This window comes from Phalangium opilio, unplaced genomic scaffold (genome assembly GCF_054372755.1).
Source record: "Phalangium opilio isolate 3A_F unplaced genomic scaffold, DU_Popi_V2 ptg000079l_1, whole genome shotgun sequence".
Classification (NCBI taxonomy): Eukaryota; Metazoa; Arthropoda; class Arachnida; order Opiliones; family Phalangiidae; genus Phalangium; species Phalangium opilio.
In genome coordinates, this window is record NW_028324187.1 from 2,481,817 (window position 1) to 2,503,509 (window position 21,693).

Genomic DNA, 21,693 nt, shown 5'->3' on the forward strand with positions numbered 1-21,693 from the left:
AAAAATAACTCGCGATTTTCAGTGATATGTATTCGTAAATTGTAATTGATAGTAATTTAATATGTTTTTTATGCAGTTTTAAATAATTTATTAGCCCTTAAGTTTGGGATTTAAGGCAAGGTGTACGTACTTCAATTATATCTATAAGTTTTAAATTTTTTTCAAGGAGATATAATAAATAATTTAAAGTTATACTTGGACCATTAGCTTAATATACGCTCAGGAAGGCGTGCTGTTATTTTTAATGGAATTATATTTAATGCAATATTTAGTTTAACTTGGAACCAAATGTTTAGAGTTGACTAATTTTGTAAAATACGTTTATTAAACCTAGGAGCAATATCATAACTATAGAGAAAATTAACCAACCATAAATAGGTTTAACAATATACAATAATTAAGACTAAAATAGTTTATATACTATCTGTTGGGGAGTATTTGATGTTTACATCATTTTACGATGTGCCATTGGTATTACGGTTTGTTAATCGCGAATTGATAGTCGTTCTAAATTGGAGAGCGATCGTTATAATGTCGCGGAGTAGTTGAATCATTATGGCTTCTCGTGCGACGGAAATTAATTCTTAAGGCAGATAGATAGATATAAGAGATAGATAGTACTTACTGCTAAGGAATCTTCTAGTAAGGCTTGATTGGCTCCTCCTTGCGATCCTGTGGCACCTTGTCCCGACTTGGGTTTGGGCACCACACTCCTGCTGTAACTTTTCGGGGGACCCGAACTTCCTACACTGTAGTTCATGACCTAATTCGATGTTTATGTTAATGTTAATAACGGTAACGCGGGTTAAATCTCGCCACATGACTTATCATCCAACCCTCCCGCTAGTTACTCGCACACTCTTTCCAATGACAAGAACCGAATTCCCCCTTAGCGCCAGCCAGTTTCTCATCCTTTCTCTCTAATCCTCCATTCCACCTACTACATTTTGAGACTCCGTCGTACTAAAGTTTCCATGGTTACCCTCCGTTTCCTCCTATTCTATCCTATCCCATTCCCGGGCTCGAGCGCTCTATACCCCAACCAGCTCACTCAGATTCTATAACGCTGGCTAGACCCCGGGATTTTCTAGATGAAATTCTTGAGGAACTCTACTTAACTTTCTTCTCGACCTCAAGCGCCACGTAACTCGCGCATTTCCGTGGGAGGTTTTGATCGTTCGCTATCATACATAACCATACCATCTACAATCCCATATCGTAGACTGTGTGGCAATTTGACATCCGCCTTCTCGCGACCGGCGACGATCCAACTCTGTTCAGGTATTACCGACCGTTTTGACATTAAACGTGAGAACTTACTTCTTCAACTTCGACACGCTTTGTACACCGTAATGCGTAGAAAGGTTATAGTAATTCATCTTAAAATGGGTCCATCTCGTTCACTGATTTCCCCTTATTAGTCTTATACCATCGTCTAGGAAAAATAAACATCGTATTTCGTACAGTACAAACAAACATACGAAGGCGCTGAGTGTATGAAGGTTTAAATCCCAAAATGCGGAATTATGACGGATTTGTAAACACAATTTTCCTTCTTGTTTGTTTTTAATAAAGTGGCTTTTGCTTTTGCCTCTTTGCTGTTTAACTTTTAATTTAAAAATCTATTATTATTGTTAGATAAAGTATATTCTCCAGAAATTATTATAAACTGTAGAAAACCTTCACCTTCATTGGCTATAATCATTATAACTGTCCGTATCAAAAATTGGAAATTGATAATTAAATTCATTTCTTTTTTTGGAAGGTTAAGGACTCAAAATCTAATTAAATATTTTATGTTATTGATACAATATTTATTTTATAAACGCAGAAGTTGTTTACTTAAAATTGATTCGACTTATCCACTCACTCCACGACTTCTGATACAACACAAATCGATAATTACGTAATAATGAACCAATTCTCTTAAACGAGGTCATAACATATGATATAATTTTACTAGTAAAACATATTTCATAAAAATGAGGGTAAAACTAAATTAGGGGAAAAAAGGCTCATTAGAAGAAAAATGTTACATTGTTTCTTTCATACGATCGAGTGAAAAGAGATAAAATCTTAAAGAAAAGTTTTGGGATTCGTGACGTTTCTACGAAATCGTTGTTTTAGGGAAACTGCCAAACTTCGACCATTAAGAGGATACTGGAGTTTTAGTAGGAAAAGTACTATCTTCAGTTGGAAAGCTACTATTTGTTTTCCCTTGACGCACGCTTTGGTCGGGGTGCCTTTATCACGTGTCTGTTGAAGTCTCGTATGTCTTGGGAACAAGAAGACGCGCGTTTTCAGCCGGCAGGAACAAAACTAAATTAATTCTCCTTTGTTTCATGCTCAGCCTTGGTTTTTTTACGTACGTCAAACACTTCCGTCAAGTTCATTTTCTGAATCTCAGGTATTTTTTCTCTTCAAAGGAGGGATGAAGGAAAAAATTACAGTTTACCTTATTAAAGACGAACTATCAAGTTAGCCCGTTATTTGACGTATCTTATTTAAAATAGATCAACATAAACTTGCCCAAAATTACTTAAGAAGTTAAGAAGAAAAATTGTTAGTTTTTAAGCATTACATATTTAGACTTAATACTATGCCGAAGTGTAATTAAAATACTATTTTTTGATATCCTTGTTCACAAATTTCATTACTCTCGATTTCCACTCCATGCTTAAACAATAGCTGCTAAGTCATCCGCTGGCACAGTATATGAGTACCAGATCACTGGTTCAAACCCGAATACAATATTATTAAAAATTACTATACAATTTGGGAGCTAAACAATGACAGAGCGTTACTACTAGACAGACAAAACTCTGTCATCATGATTCGTGTAGATCTCTTTTAGTCTTTCTCTGAGCTTCAAAACGATACAAACTGAACTAAACTCGATCTCTAAATAAGATCACAAAATTTTAAAACAATTTTTAGGAAAGCACAACTTTTCTTTGTTCATTGGCCCTTTAATTGATTTTTTCCCCTTGGTTAAGCCACCCGTTGAGTTGCTGAGAATGCGAAGATATCTTGAAAGCCACGCGGGTTTAACCTCCCTCTTACGCCAATCCTTCAAAAATTTAATTAGAGAAACGCAAATCTGAGCAGAAAACGCGATCCGTATTCTTCCTCTTTAGCCCACATTGGGGGGGGGGGAATTCGGGGGAGAAATTAATAATACACCTTGTGGCTGGTTTCAACTCTTCTTTCTTAGACTGAGCTCTTTTGGGGGGCATTCAGCCCACGACGACAAAATCGTTGGGCCCCACCCCAAGACCCCCCAAACTACTTGAAATTGCCCCGTAAGACTTTTTATTATCTACTGAAAAATACATATTTCAAGACTAGGTTAGGTTTTTCTATTGCTCAAAATTTAATTTTTAATATTTTAATCGCATTTCTTTAAATGAAAATTTAAAGAGATAACATCAGAATAATGAATTATTTTATTTTATTTAGTCGTACAATCAGGAATTTATTTATTTAAAAAAGCAGGAATGAATACAAGTATATCTTAACTTCAGTTCAATTCATACCCCCATTGTTGAGCTCATCCCTCCCTGCACGCATCTCTCTTAAAACTACGATTTTATGACGTACACTCTGATTTAACCTCGCTTGTCTTGCTTTAAAATAAGTCCCGCCTCCTTTTTCCTACCCCCTCCCCCGTACTGTGAAAAACATTAGCGGACTATTCCCGCTTCTTTTAAATAAGCTAGTTCCTGTTATAAATAATTTTAAGCAATGATACTTATGGACCATATTGGCCAAAATGTTTCGTTTCGAAAATACTTTTGTGAGGATTTTTTTTACTTTGATTACTTCGTTTAAACTTAAAATGATTCCACATTAGTCGCATGTAATTTCCGAAACTTAGTAACGATGCTCCTAACCACATACCGAGATAACCACCCAGATTACCAAATATTTCGATACTCTACGAAATAAAAATAAAAATTAACATTAACTTAATTCAAACCGAGTTTACTAGTTATTTTTTTATTTTGCTTACTTGGTAAACGGGTTGATATTCGTATTGTTGAACTATTGGACTCTTATATGAAAACCTCACAATGCTATCCAGTAATCTGCGTTACAAAAATTCCTACAAATTAATTCTACTAGGGCATACTGGAATTAAACAAGTGATCTAGAAAAATTCACCCTCTGTTATGGGCATTTGTCCAAGATGTGTTAAGGTTCTTTAAACGCTAATTAAAATTTTATAAAAGACCAATCAATAAAGCGCTTTATCTAATAATAGTCTACGTACGTTATGATCTCGATGCACCTTCATTCGTAATTCAACATCATAATCATAGGATCTTTTTTATAAAATGAAATTATTATTAGAAACTTCAACATTGTCCTCCCAACCTGAGTAACTTACACGCAAGATATTTTGCAGTTTTCCGCACACACTGCTCCGATATCATCGCTATAAGCTGAAATGTTTTTATGATAGAAAATTAATGAAAATTTAGTAATGAAGAAATTGGGAGAAATTAACATATTTCATTATTTCTAACCCATCTGAAGCATCCTGTGTTAACAACAAAATATTTTTTAAACTAACCCGGCAGTTGATTTGGGGCATTACATCTGTACTTCAAGTAGTTTTCCATTAACGGTTCCGTTCGGTTAATATTTTCGCATCCAAACCACTCCACGTTGGTTTCAAAAATGCAATGTCCCATACATAGCTAAAGATTTTCCATGCGTTATTTTGTAGTATATTGATATCATAACTTTATAAGATATGTTCTATTTCTATACTTCGTAATGCTAGAGACTTACTGAGAGCTTTTTCGAGAACGATAATTAAGCGAGTATTGACTACACTCGGTTAATTTTGCAGTCCATCTTCCTATTTAGTCTGGACTCAGCCTTTGACAGCGCCTCACCAGGCGTCGCTTTACGAGAATCTATAACCTACGTCACTTCACAACAAGCTCTCAGTAACCAGTGACAAACTTATTTAACATATCTTATGAACTTGTGTAGATATTTACTTCATATGAAAGAATTTTATAACCAACGCCAGATTTTATCATTTGTCCGTAATTATAACATTGTGGTTCGTAGGGTTTTTCCAAATATTTAAAAACGCGCTAAAAATAAAGCCAGTGTGATCAGTATTAGCTCTAATTACAGTTAAAACGAGCGACTTACTTTAGTGAGTACGGCATCATAAAAGTAACCAGATTCAATTACAAAACCTCGGTAACTAGTAGGCATCATGGTGTCTCCGTGAACCGAAATCACAGCCCCACATTCTTCTCTAAATGCAGGGTACTGCTCGGCGTGGAAATCGACATTCAAACTTAAAAGTTCTGTAATCGTATAACGGTTGTTATTGTCATTTAAAATGAGTTTTTACATTAAGAATTTAAATCACCAAATTTTGTTCTTGTTTTAGGCACTGTTAATATCTCCCCAGTGTAATTTGAATTTATAGAGTAGCAGTTTCCATAATTGAAGAAATAAAACATGAAAATGTTCCTAGAGACACGCGTACGTGAAAATCTCAGGCAGTTTTATATTAATTAAATATAAGTTTTGATATAACATTTACTGGCAAGATTCTTCAGGTGTACATTGAATCATGTCATTAAACGAATATCCGTAAGATAAAAATTCTTCTGTTGTGGTTGAATTTAATAAAATCGAAGCGTAATCGTCCCAGCTCCTTATGGTACCATTTGTACAGAAATCACTTTTGTTTTGACAAGCTAATTTTACTTTAATTCTGAAAAGTTTGTAATTAAATTTAACCGAGTTCTTTAAGGGAAAATGTTCCAATTTGAAGTATTAATATTTTATATACTCTTTAATTTTAAAATATTAAAATTTCAATCGTTGGCCTGTTCTTTAAAGAATATTTACTGACGGATTTAAGTTGCAAACTGAAATGGTGGGAATATCCGGACTGTGATCGGTGTATCTTTTAATGTCTAGGCGAGTCGGGTACGAGAAATAGATAGACAAGTAGCCGAAGACTTGATAACTGAACCCCATTAGACATAAAACAAACCACAGAAATTGAAATATTCTAGAATAATCGAAAGAATTGTGGTTTAAAGTTGCTAAACGTTGTTGTGGTAGATTTGACGCTCTTTGCGGACTAAATCTAGGTCTTCTTTTCACATGGGAATCGGATGTTTTACGATAATGTGAATAAAAGTGGCTGTAGAGATCCATTTGTTTTGATCTAAATATTGATAATTGTTCGCGTTTTAATGTTAATTAATTAATGTAGGCCTTAGTATGAACTATTTTACACATTGGTTGGACATAGAATTCAGTATACTTACTTATAATGCATTTTAGGACAAGCGCGTTTGTCTCCGAAGTTCATGTACTACTAAAACGCGGTGTAAAATTCGGTACTTTTTATCATTCAGTTTCGCCTTTCAATGTATTTTTCGTTATAGTCCGATGAATTTCTAAACGTTTTAACATGGCACTATGCAAGCAAAACTCTTGTTTTCAATGAAGTACAGGGTTATCGCGTGACTTAGGTGTTCCTAAAAGTTCGACTATTGTTTATTCCAAATGCGTATTTCTTGTCTTTCAAAGGATAATGGAAAACTTTATTCGTGGTATTATGCGTGCAAAATATAAAAATAAACACATTGATGACTTCTTAAGTGTATCGATTGCTTTGCATTAACAGGAAAAAAATACGAACTATTTATTGACAATCGTGACATATGAATGGGTATACTTAAATAGACTATTTTGAAAATCACATACAGAGAAACCAACACACAAGGTCGAGGTCGCCATTGAGTATTCCCTGTCACGCCTAGAAGAAAGGCCAGACGGTGCTCGAGGAGGCTAGCCAATTTGCGCTGCCTCTAGCGGTGCTTCTTAGCAAGAGGGAGAATACCCCAATGGTGGCATCGCCCCTGTATGTTGGTATCTCTGTATGTAATTTTCGAAATGGTCTATGGATAGCAAACGCTCTAATTTCTAAATATATACTGAATCAGATAAACGAATGTTTAGCCCATGTGGGTAACTTAACTTTTCTGTTGCAAACGCAATTTTCCTATCAAAAATATTTTCGTTAAAAACGCCACACGTTTATCACGAATGTTTTCAACAATTCCGTGAGTTTCACTTCAATATTTTCAATTTTATTGATTAAATGTCAAGTATATTGTTAGCCATTGCTTGTTTTTTATTCAGAAAGAGGTGTTTCAATAACTTTTACGTCTATTCCGGTGCTATAATAAAGGTTTCGTGCCTGTTAACACCCCCCTTTCAAGTCTTAATTATGTTAAAAGTTCTACGAAAATCAATTTTAGATAGCAATGGCTTAATACACTAAATTCAGTATAAATATTGACCCATGGAGTAATTACATACAAATTTAATTGTTAAACCCGTCTTAAGTCAGCGACTTTCATAGGATTTATTCAAATTCCGACAAATCCTACAGGTTCGAGGCGTTCATTGTCTGTAAATTGATTAATTTTACTAGATAATACCATCATATGTATTGTACCTTGCAATGATCGATTTAAAGGGGCCCAGACTTTAGCGCCATCCTAACAACTGACCTAACATATGTATTGAAATAACTTGAATAACGGAAATTAAAAACGTAATTTGGAAAGTTGTTTTTATTTTCATAGTTTTAAACGGAAATTAGATACAATCTGGTTTTGTTAAAGTTATCAAAACTTCAGATTTAAATTTATTGATTACACAAATTTCTTATGGAAATAATATTTTTAGGAACATGCTTGTTGAAATATATTAATTACAATTAGCTAGATATTTATCTAAGTTATTTATTTATTTATTTATTTACATCTAAGTTACGATGTAATACTTATAATACCATTACGATATAAAAAAAACCTCCTTATACATTAAGGGCAGTATGAAAACTTAATAAAATTATTTTTACGTTTCGATTTCTCTACATGGCAAATGCAAATTATATATTAGCGTGCTTTTAACAGTTTAAATAAATATAACGCTATATTATGCAAAATTTCATAGAAAATATACGTAAAGATTAACTAAATATTTAAATCAATATTTGGAAATTGATTAACATATTATTAATTTTCGGTTGATTTATCCACACTTGAGACGGATGCTTTATTAGTTTTGCACATGCAATTTAGGTTACGTTCAATGATTGCACATTTCTTGCAAACCTTAAAAGTTAAATTAAAATTAACTTACCACCATAATTAATAAAATATGTAACTACTAATTACTTGGCAATGTTTTCTGGGATATATTGACTCAACACAAACAATCCCTTTACACCAAGAATATTGAAGTTGAGCTTTACAACTTGGACAATCTTTTACACCCGGTATGCAATCCAAGAATCTAATCTCTGCTTCACAACACCCGACTCTAACAATACGATCCATGAAGTCCATTAAATTCTTCATCTGTGATTCAAAATATCCAATATCAGTCAACTTTTAAAGTAAAAATTAAATACACTTACTTTGCATATGTTTTCTTTGAGACACGTATCCTTTAAAGCTTCCTCTATATTGACACTGTAAGCCTGGAAGACATTTAAAGGATTATTGCAATTCTTGCAACTGCATGAGGGGTTGCAGCCTTTCAGTTCTCCTGAGCATGCGCAGCGTTTTGAAACGCAATTTAATCGACATGAGCAATAATTATGGGAAGCAGTAACGTCATTGACGTTCGATGTACTTGAAGGTTCATTTTGGTTGGTTTTATCCGTTGTGAAAACGACTTGGTCGTTACTTGCGTTGCCTTGGTTCAAATTAGTCGTTGATTTCAAGCTTGATGTTGATGGTACGTTTACCAAATTGGCTTCCGATGTGCTCCAAGGGTAACTACTATTGTTACTAACGGAAGGCAAAGTGGTACATAAAGGCGATAGTGTGGAATCTTTACTACCATCCAAGATGTTCAAAGATTTGCTGGAGACATCTGAAACGCTTGTGTCCAGTGGATTTAAATCGATTTGTAAATTATCAGTATGGCTTTCCAGGATGTGTGGTAAACTTTCTCTATTTACAGTTGAAGGCTTCTCCAAGGCTTCTGTTTCTTGGGGTGAAGGTAGAGTCGTAGTTTCAAAATTCTTTTGAGCTTGACTTGCTTTCTTTCGAAGCACTTTTTGTGGTAAGCCTTGAACAAATGGTTCAAGGATGTCCACAGCCTCTGGAGAGGAAACTGATCTATCCTGATTTGCCTGAAATTCATCCACATGTTCTGGGCTATGGCTACTCGAATTGGTTGTAGCCCTGTTTTTGTTATACGACATGCGTTCCTCTGGCGTTAGCGACGCACATAACCTCGAACCTGGTCTGCAAAGGCAATCTTTGGGTTCCTCTTCATTGATGTAAATGTAATCCTTGAAGTAAACTAAGGAAGTATTTTCCGCATTGCTGGGTGGTACCATAATAATGGTATCATTACTTTTAAAACGTGGGTATATTATTGTTGCATTTGGATCATCAAACGGCGCTAATCAAAATAAACATTTATGATTCAACTTTTAAAAAGAGAAAATAAAACATTTTCTTACATTCAAATGTGTTAGGCTCAACTTCATCTTCCTTCGCGTTGAACACAACAACGACAATTTCATTTGGCATATCGTCAACTTTTGTTACAGATGAATTGATATTTTCATCAGAGGTCATCAGGTTTATTGGCAGAGGTCGAGGTGGTACAGGCTCCAAGATTGGTTTACTTAGTTTTTTAAAGAATCCTTCGTCGAAATAAAATAAATACGAACGTAGAGTATTAACATCGCTTTCTATCATACAAATCTGTCGAAATTGAAATAAAATTTTGTAAATTTGACCATCATCTAGTTCAAGTATTTAATCACCTTGTGCAATGGGTACTGAGATAGTTCCGTACAAACAACTTGAGCTGGATTAGAAGCGTCAGTAAGGTTCGTACTGGGTTCACCCTTTACAAGTTTGGCCTTGATAAATATTTCTGGTTGACAGTTGACTTGCAATTGCACTTGGTTGCAATTACAAGCAATGGCTTCAATAGCGTTAAATGGAATTCGAACCCTTAGCGAAGAGATTGGATTTTCAAACGCAAGTTTGTAGACGAAGTATCTAAAATGAACCATCATTTTTCAAACCTCAAAACAAATTCAAATATACCTTAATTAGGTACACCGAAGGGCCTGTTACTACGTGAAGTCGGTGTGTACAAAAGAAATTATACGCAATCTTAAAACTCCCTAGCTTTCAATATGGCAAAATGATTGCAGGTAACCCATAATGGGTTTAAAGAAAATCTGGTCATGATTAGCCCCTCGATTTACACGTCATAAAACGGACGAACCTTTTGTGGAAAAGTACATCCATAGTTATTGCTTGTAGCTTTTCATCGGAGTTGTATGTTGAAGTCGACTCCAGCTGATGGAAATATATCAAAAATTTGTAAACTACTTTTCAGATTTAAATATTAATAAATCTACCTCAAAACCTCCTATTTCCAATCGACTTATATTAAAATTCAATTTATGTATTGAGTGATCACCAGTGTTAAGTCTGAAATCATTTCTATCTAATTGTTGAGACATATCATCAGCATTTAATTCAATCAAGTAATAATTTCAAGATGGTAACTCAAACCTCCAATATCGTAATCGTACTTTGATTTTATACTTGAAGTTACGTAACACAATGCTACCGCCGTGAAATATTTGTTATGAAATAGATCTAATTTTTTAAACGAAAATATCACGCCCCTTTAAATTGCAATTAAAATTTTATATTTATTACAATTTTATGTTAATTTTGCTCCATTTATATGAGAAAAAAGTGGTTTTAAAATTATAAAAAAAAATATTTTTAAATACGTTTTTATTACAGTTCGAACTCTCGCATGTAGATGTAGAGTGGATTGAAAAGCAATTTTGGCCTCCTTCCAATTTTAATGAGTCAGTGGCTCATGTCTTCGTGTTGGGAGGGGGGAGGGTATTAAGATTTTATTTTTTCTCTTCTGAGCGTAGAAGCTGCGCGCATGTAGCTAGGATGAGTCATAATTTTGGTCTGAGAACGGCGGCAGGCTGGTAATTTTTTTATTGCGTCTTATAATTAGTTTTCGTTAGTTTAGTTTATGGAAGCCTCTTCACTCGAGTTTTTCGGATTAATGCTGGTACGTATATAAGGGATACAAGGGATTAACGGTTAGTTTGCAAAGATCGAACTAAGCAGAAACAAAAACATTGTCCTTTTTTGGTAGGATTGCACTTTACGTGACCCACCCAACTAACAATGGTTTCTAGTTAATTGGACCATGAGGAGTCCGAAAAAAATAGTTAAAAAATTATTTGACCGCCGCAAGTTGGTCAAAAAATTTTTTGAAAATTTTAAAATCCATGCACTTACCGCCATTGAAGCCGCTATACGCTTAACGCATTCTGCCCTCAATCTTGCAAAATAAGTCGGGAGGGACTGTGAAAAAAAGACGTACTCGCGCCGGAGTTTTAGCTATGGAATTTTTTAAGCTTACTGAAACCGTTTATTTCTGATAAAAGGACGGAAATATAAATGCGAGAAAAACTGCTATGTTTAGGGAAAAATCGTTGAATTTTTTGGTAATTCGATAATTGATAACGGCAAATTTTGGTAATTGCCGTCAAATTATTTTTAAATTTGATAAATGTGAAGTACGATATTTTGGAAAAGGTGTCAAATTATTCGGGAATTTGATAAATGTGAAGGACGATATCTTGGAAAAGGTGTCAAATTATTCGGGAATTTGATAAATGTGAAGGACGATATTTTGGAAAAGGTAAAATTATTCGGGAATTTGATAAATGTGAAGGACGATATTATGGAAATGGTGTCAAATTATTCCTGAATTTGATAAATGTGAAAGACGATATTTTGGAAAAGGTGTCAAATTATTAGGGAATTTGATAAATGTGAAGGATGATATTTTGGAAAAGGTGTCAAATTATTCGAGAATTTGATAAATGTGAAGGATGATATTTTGGAAAAGGTGTCAAATTATTCGAGAATTTGATAAATGTGAAGGATGATATTTTGGAAAAGGTGTCAAATTATTAGAAAATTTGATAAATGTGAAGGATGATATTTTGGAAAAGGTGTCAAATTATTCGAGAATTTGATAAATGTGAAGGACGATATTTTGGAAAAGGCGTCAAATTATTCGGGAATTTGATAAATGTGAAGGACGATATTTTGGAAAAGGCGTCAAATTATTCGGGAATTAGATAAATGTGAAGGATGATATTTTGGAAAAGGTGTCAAATTATTCGGGAATTTGATAAATGTGAAGGACAATATTTTGGAAAAGGTGTCAAATTATTGGGGAATTTGATAAATGTGAAGGACAATATTTTGGAAAAGGTGTAAATTATTCTCGAATTTGATAAATGATATTTTGGAAAGTGGTTCACTGGGGATGGACTCAATACAATTTGAAAGTAGTGCACTGAAATTTAAAAATGGTAAGCATTAATGTGTGGCTCTTAGCGTTACCCAAGAAACACCACTTGGAGGTAATTACCCAATAATTTGTCGCCTTTTCCAAAATATTGCTGAAATAACTCAAAGAAAATATACGCTCCAGGAATGGAAGGTATGTCTCGGGGTTGGGCTGATCAAGGAACTTCCGGTCTATGCAATTTCAAAGTAGCCGGAAATACCTCCTTCAACCGAGCCTGCCTTTGGAGCGTACTAGGAGGGGAGAGACAAAAATTTACACTAGAGGAAGCTACAGTTTCCATTCCTGGGGCGTGTATCTTCTTTGAATAACTAGACGCCTTTTCTAAAATTTTGATGTTGACATTTGCTAATTACCCAATAATTTGTCGCCTTTTCCAAAATATGGCTGAAACAACTAGACGACTTTTCTAAAATTTTGATGTTGACATTTGCTAATTACCCAATAATTTGTCGCCTTTTCCAAAATATGGCTGAAACAACTAGACGACTTTTCTAAAATTTTGATGTTGACATTTGCTAATTACCCAATAATTTGTCGCCTTTTCCAAAATATGGCTAAAACAACTAGACGACTTTTCTAAAATTTTGATGTTGACATTTGCTAATTACCCAATAATTTGTCGCCTTTTCCAAAATTTGGCTGAAACAACTAGACGACTTTTCTAAAATTTTGATGTTGACATTTGCTAATTACCCAATAATTTGTCGCCTTTTCCAAAATATGGCTGAAACAACTAGACGACTTTTCTAAAATTTTGATGTTGACATTTGCTAATTACCCAATAATTTGTCGCCTTTTCCAAAATATGGCTGAAGTAACTAAACGACTTTTCTGAAATATTGTTGTTGACATTTGCTAATTACCCAATAATTTGTCGCCTTTTCCAAAATTTGGCTGAAACAACTAGACGACTTTTCTAAAATTTTGATGTTGACATTTGCTAATTACCCAATAATTTGTCGCCTTTTCCAAAATATGGCTGAAACAACTGGACGACTTTTCTAAAATTTTGATGTTGACATTTGCTAATTACCCAATAATTTGTCGCCTTTTCCAAAATATGGCTGAAACAACTAGACGACTTTTCTAAAATTTTGATGTTGACATTTGCTAATTACCCAATAATTTGTCGCCTTTCCCAAAATATGGCTGAAATAACTAGACGACTTTTCTGAAATATTGTTGTTGACATTTGCTAATTACCCAATAATTTGTCGCCTTTTCCAAAATATGGCTGAAATAACTAGACGCCTCTTCGAAAATATAGTTGCAACAGCTAGAATCCTTTTCTAAAAGATTAATGTTGACGTTTGGTACCTTCCCAATAATTTGTCGCTTTTCCCAAAATATAGTTGCAAAAACTGGACTCCTTTTCTGAAATATTGATGTTGACATTTGCTAATTTCCCAATAATTTGACACCTTTTCTAAAACATGGTTGCAATAACTTGACTCCTTTTACTTCAAAATTTTGTTCCAAAAATCTAATTCCCCTAGGATTTGACATACTTTCCAAAATAAATTCAAAAATAATTTGACGGCAATTACCAAAATTTGCCGTTATCAATTATCGAATTACCAAAAAATTCAACGATTTTTCCCTAAACATAGCAGTTTTTCTCGCATTTATATTTCCGTCCTTTTATCAGAAATAAACGGTTTCAGTAAGCTTAAAAAATTCCATAGCTAAAACTCCGGCGCGAGTACGTCTTTTTTTCACAGTCCCTCCCGGCTTATTTTGCAAGATTGAGGGCAGAATGCGTTAAGCGTATAGCGGCTTCAATGGCGGTAAGTGCATGGATTTTAAAATTTTCAAAAAATTTTTTGACCAACTTGCGGCGGTCAAATAATCTTTTAACTATTTTTTTCGTACTCCTCATGGTCCAATTAACTAGAATCCATTGTTAGTTGGGTGGGTCACGTAAAGTGCAATCCTACCCCTTTTTTTATTCAGTTTGGTGGAAAAACCCTGATTAGGGAAAGCCCAGAACTAAGTCTTTCATTTTCGTTAGGCCAAGGCCTAAATGTAAGCCACCTTGGTTGATTTTTGCTTTCAGTTAGATCGAAGAACAGTCAATATAGACTAAGTTGAGATGAAATTCTTTAAGTAACGTTATGGGGGATCATGTAGGTCAGGTTTGGAATAGGTTTAGGTTAGGTTAGATTATTCATTTAACTAGCCGACTTCCACAGCCACAAGTATAGTACTTTAAATTTATTAGGTTTTATATTAAGTTTTCAGAACTGTCCCAAAAGGTGACGTCATTAGATTAAACCTAGAAATATAAACGAAACTTCAATTAATTAGAAGAAAAACGAAACTTAAAAAAAAAAATGATAAATTCAGGTCCTTATTATGATATAAACTACTTTATTAAAAACATGTACTAGTTAAGTAGCTAGTGAATAATTCGTGCCGTTGTCTTAGCTAAACGAGCTGAAAACTGTACTGAAAGCTCGCTAAGAATTCCTTCCTTTTCCGGCTTGGACCTGTTCTTAGGTGGACAATAGAGCATGGCTCTTTCTTTAGGTCATTAACGGAGAAACATTGTTTTTGTTCACTTGCTAAATCTAATTATAACCGAAAGGGTGTTGTCGTTTTGAACCATTCGTTCGGGCTAAGCATTAAGCTGAATAAAAGGCGTTAGGATATCTTTACGGCTTAGTTTCCACCGTGTTAACTCTTTCGATGGAACTGTTCGCTTTGTACAGTTCCTAAATAGAACAAAACGTTCTGGCATTACATTATTACCACCCTGTTGGAACGCGTCTCGCTTTTCATTGAAGCCAAAGTTACGCGGCGGGATATTTCATGGTATTATCACTTGATTCGTGGGCAAGTGAAACAGTCCAAGAGTATAGCGTATTTATTCCGAGCACGGACTCGCTGTATCGAACCCTCCCTTCTTAAACTATCAGGGCAGATGATAAATGCACCGTTTTAAGCCTAGACCAGACGCCCACAGCGCCTAGACCTTTGCCCCTGTGCTGTAAGTTGGGAAGCTTTTAATCGTTCTAACTCAGCTTTACCCGAAACTGAAACTATTAAGTATCTCCCTGTTATGGATTAAATTTATTACATTAAAAACTGGGAAAGGTGGTTTTTAAGTTTAAATATGGTATGGATTTTGTTGCTTTTATCCCCCACGTGGATTGAATTTTTGAATAAATTAAGGGTTAATGATAGGTGGTCACGTTTTATAAATCGTTCAGAAGTTTTATGTTTAAAGCAACAATTGATTCAACTGGAGTTTGAACTCGTTTTTAAAGGTGCTGTTGCTTTCAATGATGATTCTCTGAATTTTCATATTAGTTGAGTATTTATAAATGAAGTTAGTTATTCTAGTTAGTTATTAGAGTTCAGTTTCTGAGGTTTTAATTGTCCTAGTATTGTTCAGTGGTTTACGATGTAATGCAACAGGGGATAAGACGTTAAAATTAACTGTTAGAAGATAACTACTACAATTATGAAGGAATAATACTATACATTGTTTAAACTAGTTAATTTTATTCACCCTTTCGTTAATGACGCCTCCCAATCTAAGCCAATATTCTTAATTCTCTTAATTATCTTTAAAAAACGAAAAATTCGTCAGAGGTCGTTCGCGTGAAAAGTGCATGCGCACCTTAAGCTATTAGCTTAGGCCTACTTAGAAAAATGTAAGGGCGGTGAGCCACTCCGCGGGGGTTGAAATTAAGAATAGTTGGAATAAAAGAATATCCTTAACCCTAGCTTTTACCTTAACCCTAGCTTTTACTTTACCCCTCAAGCAAGACCTTGAAGCTCTCAACCAACGTTATGAGGATATGCTCGGAAGCAATTAGCTGATCAAATTTTCTTCCTCTTCATTTTACGCAATGGGCGGAGAAAGGGTCGCGGGAAAAATCACCATAAAAGCTCTTTAAACGATCATCTCTTATGTGAAAAAAACCTCTTTGACGTGGGCGAAAGATACGCAAACATACCTCTACTTTTACCTTCTTTAGGTTTGAAAGATGGAGTCAGTTTCAGTCTCAAATATTTGTAATTATACTGCACGGAGGTCTGATTATTTTTGGTCGCGAATTCGTGATATCCCATGCGATGAAACTCAAGCCAATTTAGTTGCAATTGTTCACATGGAAGATGTTGAACCGGTGTTTAAATTTTGTTGAAAAATTAATGGAAAATTCCATCGCAGGTTAAGTTTAGGACATTCAAAAGATTAGAATATTCGTTCAGTATGTTCTGTCCTTTACGGGCCAGTTTGTGCCTTCTTTGCTATTCGGTCAATATTTATGAAAACAATAGTTTTTTAACTATATAACACATCCGCAGAGTTTTTTCCTGAATTCGAACGAGATTCCTTCCTTAAGTTGGTATGTTCCACAGATATGGTAGTATTCCATCTTTTTAACATTTTCAAAAACTGAGGTCATAATTTTTTTGATCTTTCACGTTGGGAAATGGAAAATAATCCTGACCTTAATGACCCAGAAAGTTTTCAGACGACTGTTGAAAGTTTCCGCAGTTTTCCTTCCTAAGTCCGCGGTAATATTTTCCCATTTGTTTTACCTTATAAACCCTAAAATCCCCTGTTTCTCCTAGACCCGAAACCACCGAAATTGGTCTACGGGGACCGACACGGTTATTTCGAGCAACCTTCCGTAGCCTAGTTATTGGAAAACCATATTTTATATCTTAAACCAGATACGAGTCGTAAAAATAAGTTTTTTTTTGTGGCCATGTATTCCTCTGATTTTTCTTTTATTATGTTTTGCACATACCCTTAGTTCATGATGTCATGGAATTTCGCCAGTTAACTGTACTATTTTTATAACTTTAGATTGTTTATTGTTTTTAACCTTTGTTTGGGGGTTTTGAAATATTAGGTAAAACAATAATTGATTTAAAATAGTAACTGCATGGGGCGTGCTATAGTTCAGCTCTCAAAAACATTGTTACAAATTTTATTAGTATGATTCATCAGAGGCTTTTGCTGGTTTTTATTTTTCAATTTAAATTTCAATTCCTTTTTCTTTGCAGATTTCATTACTTCAGTCGTTATTTGCTGCGGAAGTTTTCAACTGATTTCAAAGTATGAGAAGATGGTAAGATCATGGATGTTGCGACCATCTGCAAGTCGTGAACCCTTCAGACATTTACGAGAGATAAATATGAAGTGTTGAGAAGTTCTACATCAGTTTTACATAACTGATTAAGCCTCGTTAGCAATTCCTTGAACTCTCCAAAGTGAAATCAGGAAGCAATTGTTCGAGAACCGAGAATATCTACCAGATATCAACCCAAGGTAGGAATAACATTATTTACATCGCGCACCTGTGTGAGAGAATGGGTCAAATGCATTGATGTGTTAATGGATTTGGTGATGGTCCCACAATCAAATTCTCTAAGAAGAAAAGGGGTTTTATAATTATATCCAATGAACTAAACGAACTGTTCAATGGTTCTTGATGGCCCTGTTTTCGAGGGGAGGGGGTATATCCTAACGCTTTTCATCGTAGACAGTTGAGAAGGAAAAAATATTGATTGATTGAAAACTTTTCATCTGGCCGCCAGAGGGAGAAAAACGTATGTTGTTCTTGTTCCCGCTTGGAAAACTTTTTCCCGCAATAGATTTTATATATATATAGTATATATTTTTTCTTCCTCTCTTTGGTCTCTTCCATTTCTTTCGCTTCGATTGAAATCATATTTCATTCGAGTTTGTGAAAAACGCACCGCCACTGTATCCCGGTGATGGTGTAAAGGGGTTGAAAAGGCGTTTTTTAATACCACGGAATTTTTTTTTTATTTTTTTCTTTCTTTGGGGATATACACCAGGAATTTTAGCGAAGGTGAAATGGAAAGTTTCTATTGGTTCCTTTCTTTAGAATTGATCCCTTGGGTAAAGTAGGCTTAGTCCTATACGCGAAATATGTCACACTGTGAAGACATTTCTCGGAATTTTCTCTTCCAAAAACCAACAAACTGAAAAATTTGAGGGTTTATATCAAACTTTTACGTATCTATGTAGCAGCGTTTCAATTTAAAATAACTCGGAGTTATTTTATTATTCTGAACTTAAAATAGATTTATGTATAATGTATCGGAGCGTATTAGAATTCAATTTCGGTTAAATAATTCAGAATAGTATGAAAAATTGTAATTTTCCAATTCTCCTGAATCCTAATCTCAATACGAAAATTGAAATTCGAAATTCGAAAAATAATCTTTAAAACGCTATAGCTTAAATTCTTTTAACTCTTGCACTAAGATGGCATGAAGCCGAAGTAATTCTTTTTCAGCAATTTAAACCTTCTTTTCTACACTATCAAAATACGGAAGTTGTATTATGAAAACGCGCGCTCTGTTTTCAAACTTCTCTGGTAAAATTTTTCATTTGGGAGTAAATAGTACTGCGCCGGTCTGAGAGTTTGCTAGGTATATTAGAGGAGAAACGCAATTTATACCGCCAACAACTCTACGGCGCAACGATACCCAATGATAATATCCATTGTGGATGAACTAGTCCGTATTGGTTCTAAGAGGCTCAAACTATAGTCACGTGGTTCACGCGCCAGTCAGGATCGACTGCAGTGCGGGGAAGGAGACTCTTAGGAGGTATTTGGCGAATTCGGACCTTAGTTTTGGTACGGGCAGAGATAGGGGCCACAGCTAGCGTCTCTTTCAATACACCATCCTCCGTCTAGCGGGCCTAACTTCATTCGTAGGGGGATAAAAGGGACCGGGGTGGTGGGGCCTGAGGTATAGAAGTGGGCTACCGAAATCCGTTGATACGGAAGCCGTACCGCGTTCTAGACGCGTCGGCGGGTAGGGCGCCAGCGGGGGCAGGTTTTCTGCCCATTCAAATCACGATTGTTTTATATGATACAATAAGTAGGCTCTTCGGTAGATTTTTAGTTTAGGAACTTACCATTGGAAAAACAAAATATCTCTATGAATTACAGCGGGGGATCCAACGATCATGGAGGAGGAGGGGGAAGTGGGAGGATGGGTTCGCAACAACAAAGAAAACCCGCGAATCAAGACAATAAACAAGGGTCACAAGGTCAAACGGCTGTCGAAGCTTTACAGGAAGAGTTGGAGGTAGGATTGACATTCCTTCTCTCTCCCTCTCTCTTACCTTATCTCTTGTTCCCGAGTTGTTCGTAAAATCGTAATCCCCGTACTATACTTCTGATTGGTTCATAAAATACCGGCGATAGAGGGCGCATGAACACGTGATTACGGAAACGGACGATATGTTGGATTATATATTTGTTCTCCTTGACTTTTTCAAGCCTAATTACTTAATGCTCGGCATCTTTAAAGAGTTGACCATATTTTTGGAGTTGAAAATTTTGCTATTTCGAAAAGGTTTAGGTGGCGTATGTTTGACCGCTTTTTATGTACCCGTTTTTGGTGCGAATGTAATTGCGTATTGGGGCAAGTAACGTCACCACGAATATCCAGAATGGGCCAATGCCCTGTTGAGTTGAATGAAATATCGAATAAATTCCCTTGTATTCCACATTCTGGACTTATGCCAATATTGTCGTAAATGAGGTGGAAACACGAAACTTTCCAATGTTTTGGTCACGGGATATTTGGTCTAAATTTGGCTCATACATTCATAGTTTTGTTAGCAACACAATATAATGAATATTAGAAATTCTGAAACCGAAAAGTGAATTTTTACATAAAATATTTTTTCTGAAAATGCTAAGAAGGAGAAAGTCTATTTATAGTCACTAATTAGAAGTACAATATCGGGTAATTTTTAGGGCGTTTTTGCTAAAAATCGATATGACAGAAAAGGACCATGGCTTGTTTTTTTTTCTCCAGCATAATTTCGTCGAAGAAGGGCTGCAATTTTTCCCATATCTATTAAAAGGCTAAGCAGAATTAAGTAATTTTATTTTTATAATCACCAAAATTCAAATGATTTACGAGTTCGCGACGGTATAAATTAAAAAAGTTAAAACATGGTAATTCGGGTTATCAATATGCAAATTATCCAGAAACTTTTCAACACCCTTTGTACTTAATTTATCGAAATTTTGTCATTTAATTAAAAAGGAAGAATGAAAACTAAGGTTTGAAGGAAATCTACTAAATGACTCTCTGAAGAATAGTAAACATATTCCGAATGACGATTGCATATATTTTTCCCACTAGATTTTCTTTCTCTTTAAACTCTAGCCAGTTTTTTTACATCTCTGGGTTAGGTCACTTAGGTAATTTTCCTGCTAAGTATAAACAGACTTTATGCTTGTACTTCTTAAATATGCCGACATCTTTTAATTTCTTGGTAGGTCTATATTTTCTTTGCTTCAAAAGATTCATCAGGCTCTGTTTACTCATTTTTCATTTATTTTAAACCTTAGTCAAAGACGCGAGAGCGTGGATTGTGGCTGAGCCACAATTTGAAGCACGAGGCTAGCGTGTGATTAATAGCTTTTAATTAAAAGGCTAAAATGCCTGCAAGGTGGGGGTAATTAAGACCAGAGCGAGCGAGAGAGAGAGAAAGAGACCGCTTCAGAAGTTGAGAATTAGGGTTTTATTTTTCATCGAACGTAACGCTTCACTAACTCGATACGCCAATTAGGTTTACGATATTTTTGGAAAGCATTAGGCATTAAGCCTTGGCGAAGGCAGTGTATATACAGTTAAGGGGTAAAATTAGGCGCTTAAATGAACTCCCTGGCATGTTGATTGTTTTAAAGCATACTTTTTTAGGTTATCTTCTTCATTATTAAAAAGTAACTCAATCCAAAATGATGAAGAACGCTCAATTTATGGTATATGCCATAATTTTCTGTCTTTTACTATATTTTTGGGTTTTGGCTAATTTCACGAGTATGAAACGAAGCGGGAATTTCATCAAAACATTGATTTCACGAGAATAAATGTTAAGATATTTAAAAATTGCTTAATACGTGTTTAGGGGTAGAGTTCTAGATTGGGCTACGTTTGTAACTGAAGTTAAAGCCAACAATACCAGAGAAGAAGACCTAATAATGTTTTTTTAAATACGCACATATTCCAGCAAGACAACAACGTTGCTGAATATGATATTTCAATTAAACCAAAACCTTCTGTTTATAGAGTTAATTACACGTCAATGAAGGGTTCTCCAAAATAAAAATAATCTACGTATTTGGTTTATTTTTATCCCAACCAATAAGGTGTTGGTATAAAAAGCACATAGCAGAGTCGTTGACATATCAAAATGCCAGGGACATCCCC

The 21,693-nt window shown here is 34.9% G+C and overlaps 3 protein-coding genes across 5 annotated transcripts in view; 1 reads left to right on the plus strand and 2 right to left on the minus strand.

Moving 5' to 3' along the window:
- The window catches only part of LOC149654164 (inactive dipeptidyl peptidase 10-like), a 102,290-nt gene extending 101,443 nt beyond the window's left edge, over positions 1-847 (minus strand). The window contains exon 1 of the mRNA XM_089845569.1: positions 626-847. Within this exon, the coding sequence (XP_089701695.1) occupies positions 626-760 (135 nt within the window). The 5' untranslated portion in view covers positions 761-847. The remainder of the gene's footprint in view (positions 1-625) is intronic.
- The window catches only part of LOC149654168 (prolyl endopeptidase FAP-like), a 182,928-nt gene that overhangs the window by 55,223 nt on the left and 106,012 nt on the right, over positions 1-21,693 (plus strand). For all 3 annotated transcript variants that reach the window (XM_089845575.1, XM_089845574.1, XM_089845576.1), the window contains one exon: positions 17,488-17,752. The gene's annotated coding sequence lies outside the window, so the exon portion shown is untranslated. The remainder of the gene's footprint in view (positions 1-17,487; positions 17,753-21,693) is intronic.
- On the minus strand, positions 8,043-10,564 carry LOC149654169 (uncharacterized). The gene is made up of 7 exons (XM_089845227.1): positions 10,460-10,564; positions 10,324-10,397; positions 9,851-10,091; positions 9,542-9,788; positions 8,483-9,480; positions 8,241-8,423; positions 8,043-8,177 (listed from the first exon to the last, which is right to left on the minus strand). The coding sequence occupies exons 1-7, from the start codon at positions 10,562-10,564 to the stop codon at positions 8,079-8,081; spliced, it is 1,947 nt and encodes a 648-aa protein (XP_089701353.1). The 3' UTR covers positions 8,043-8,078.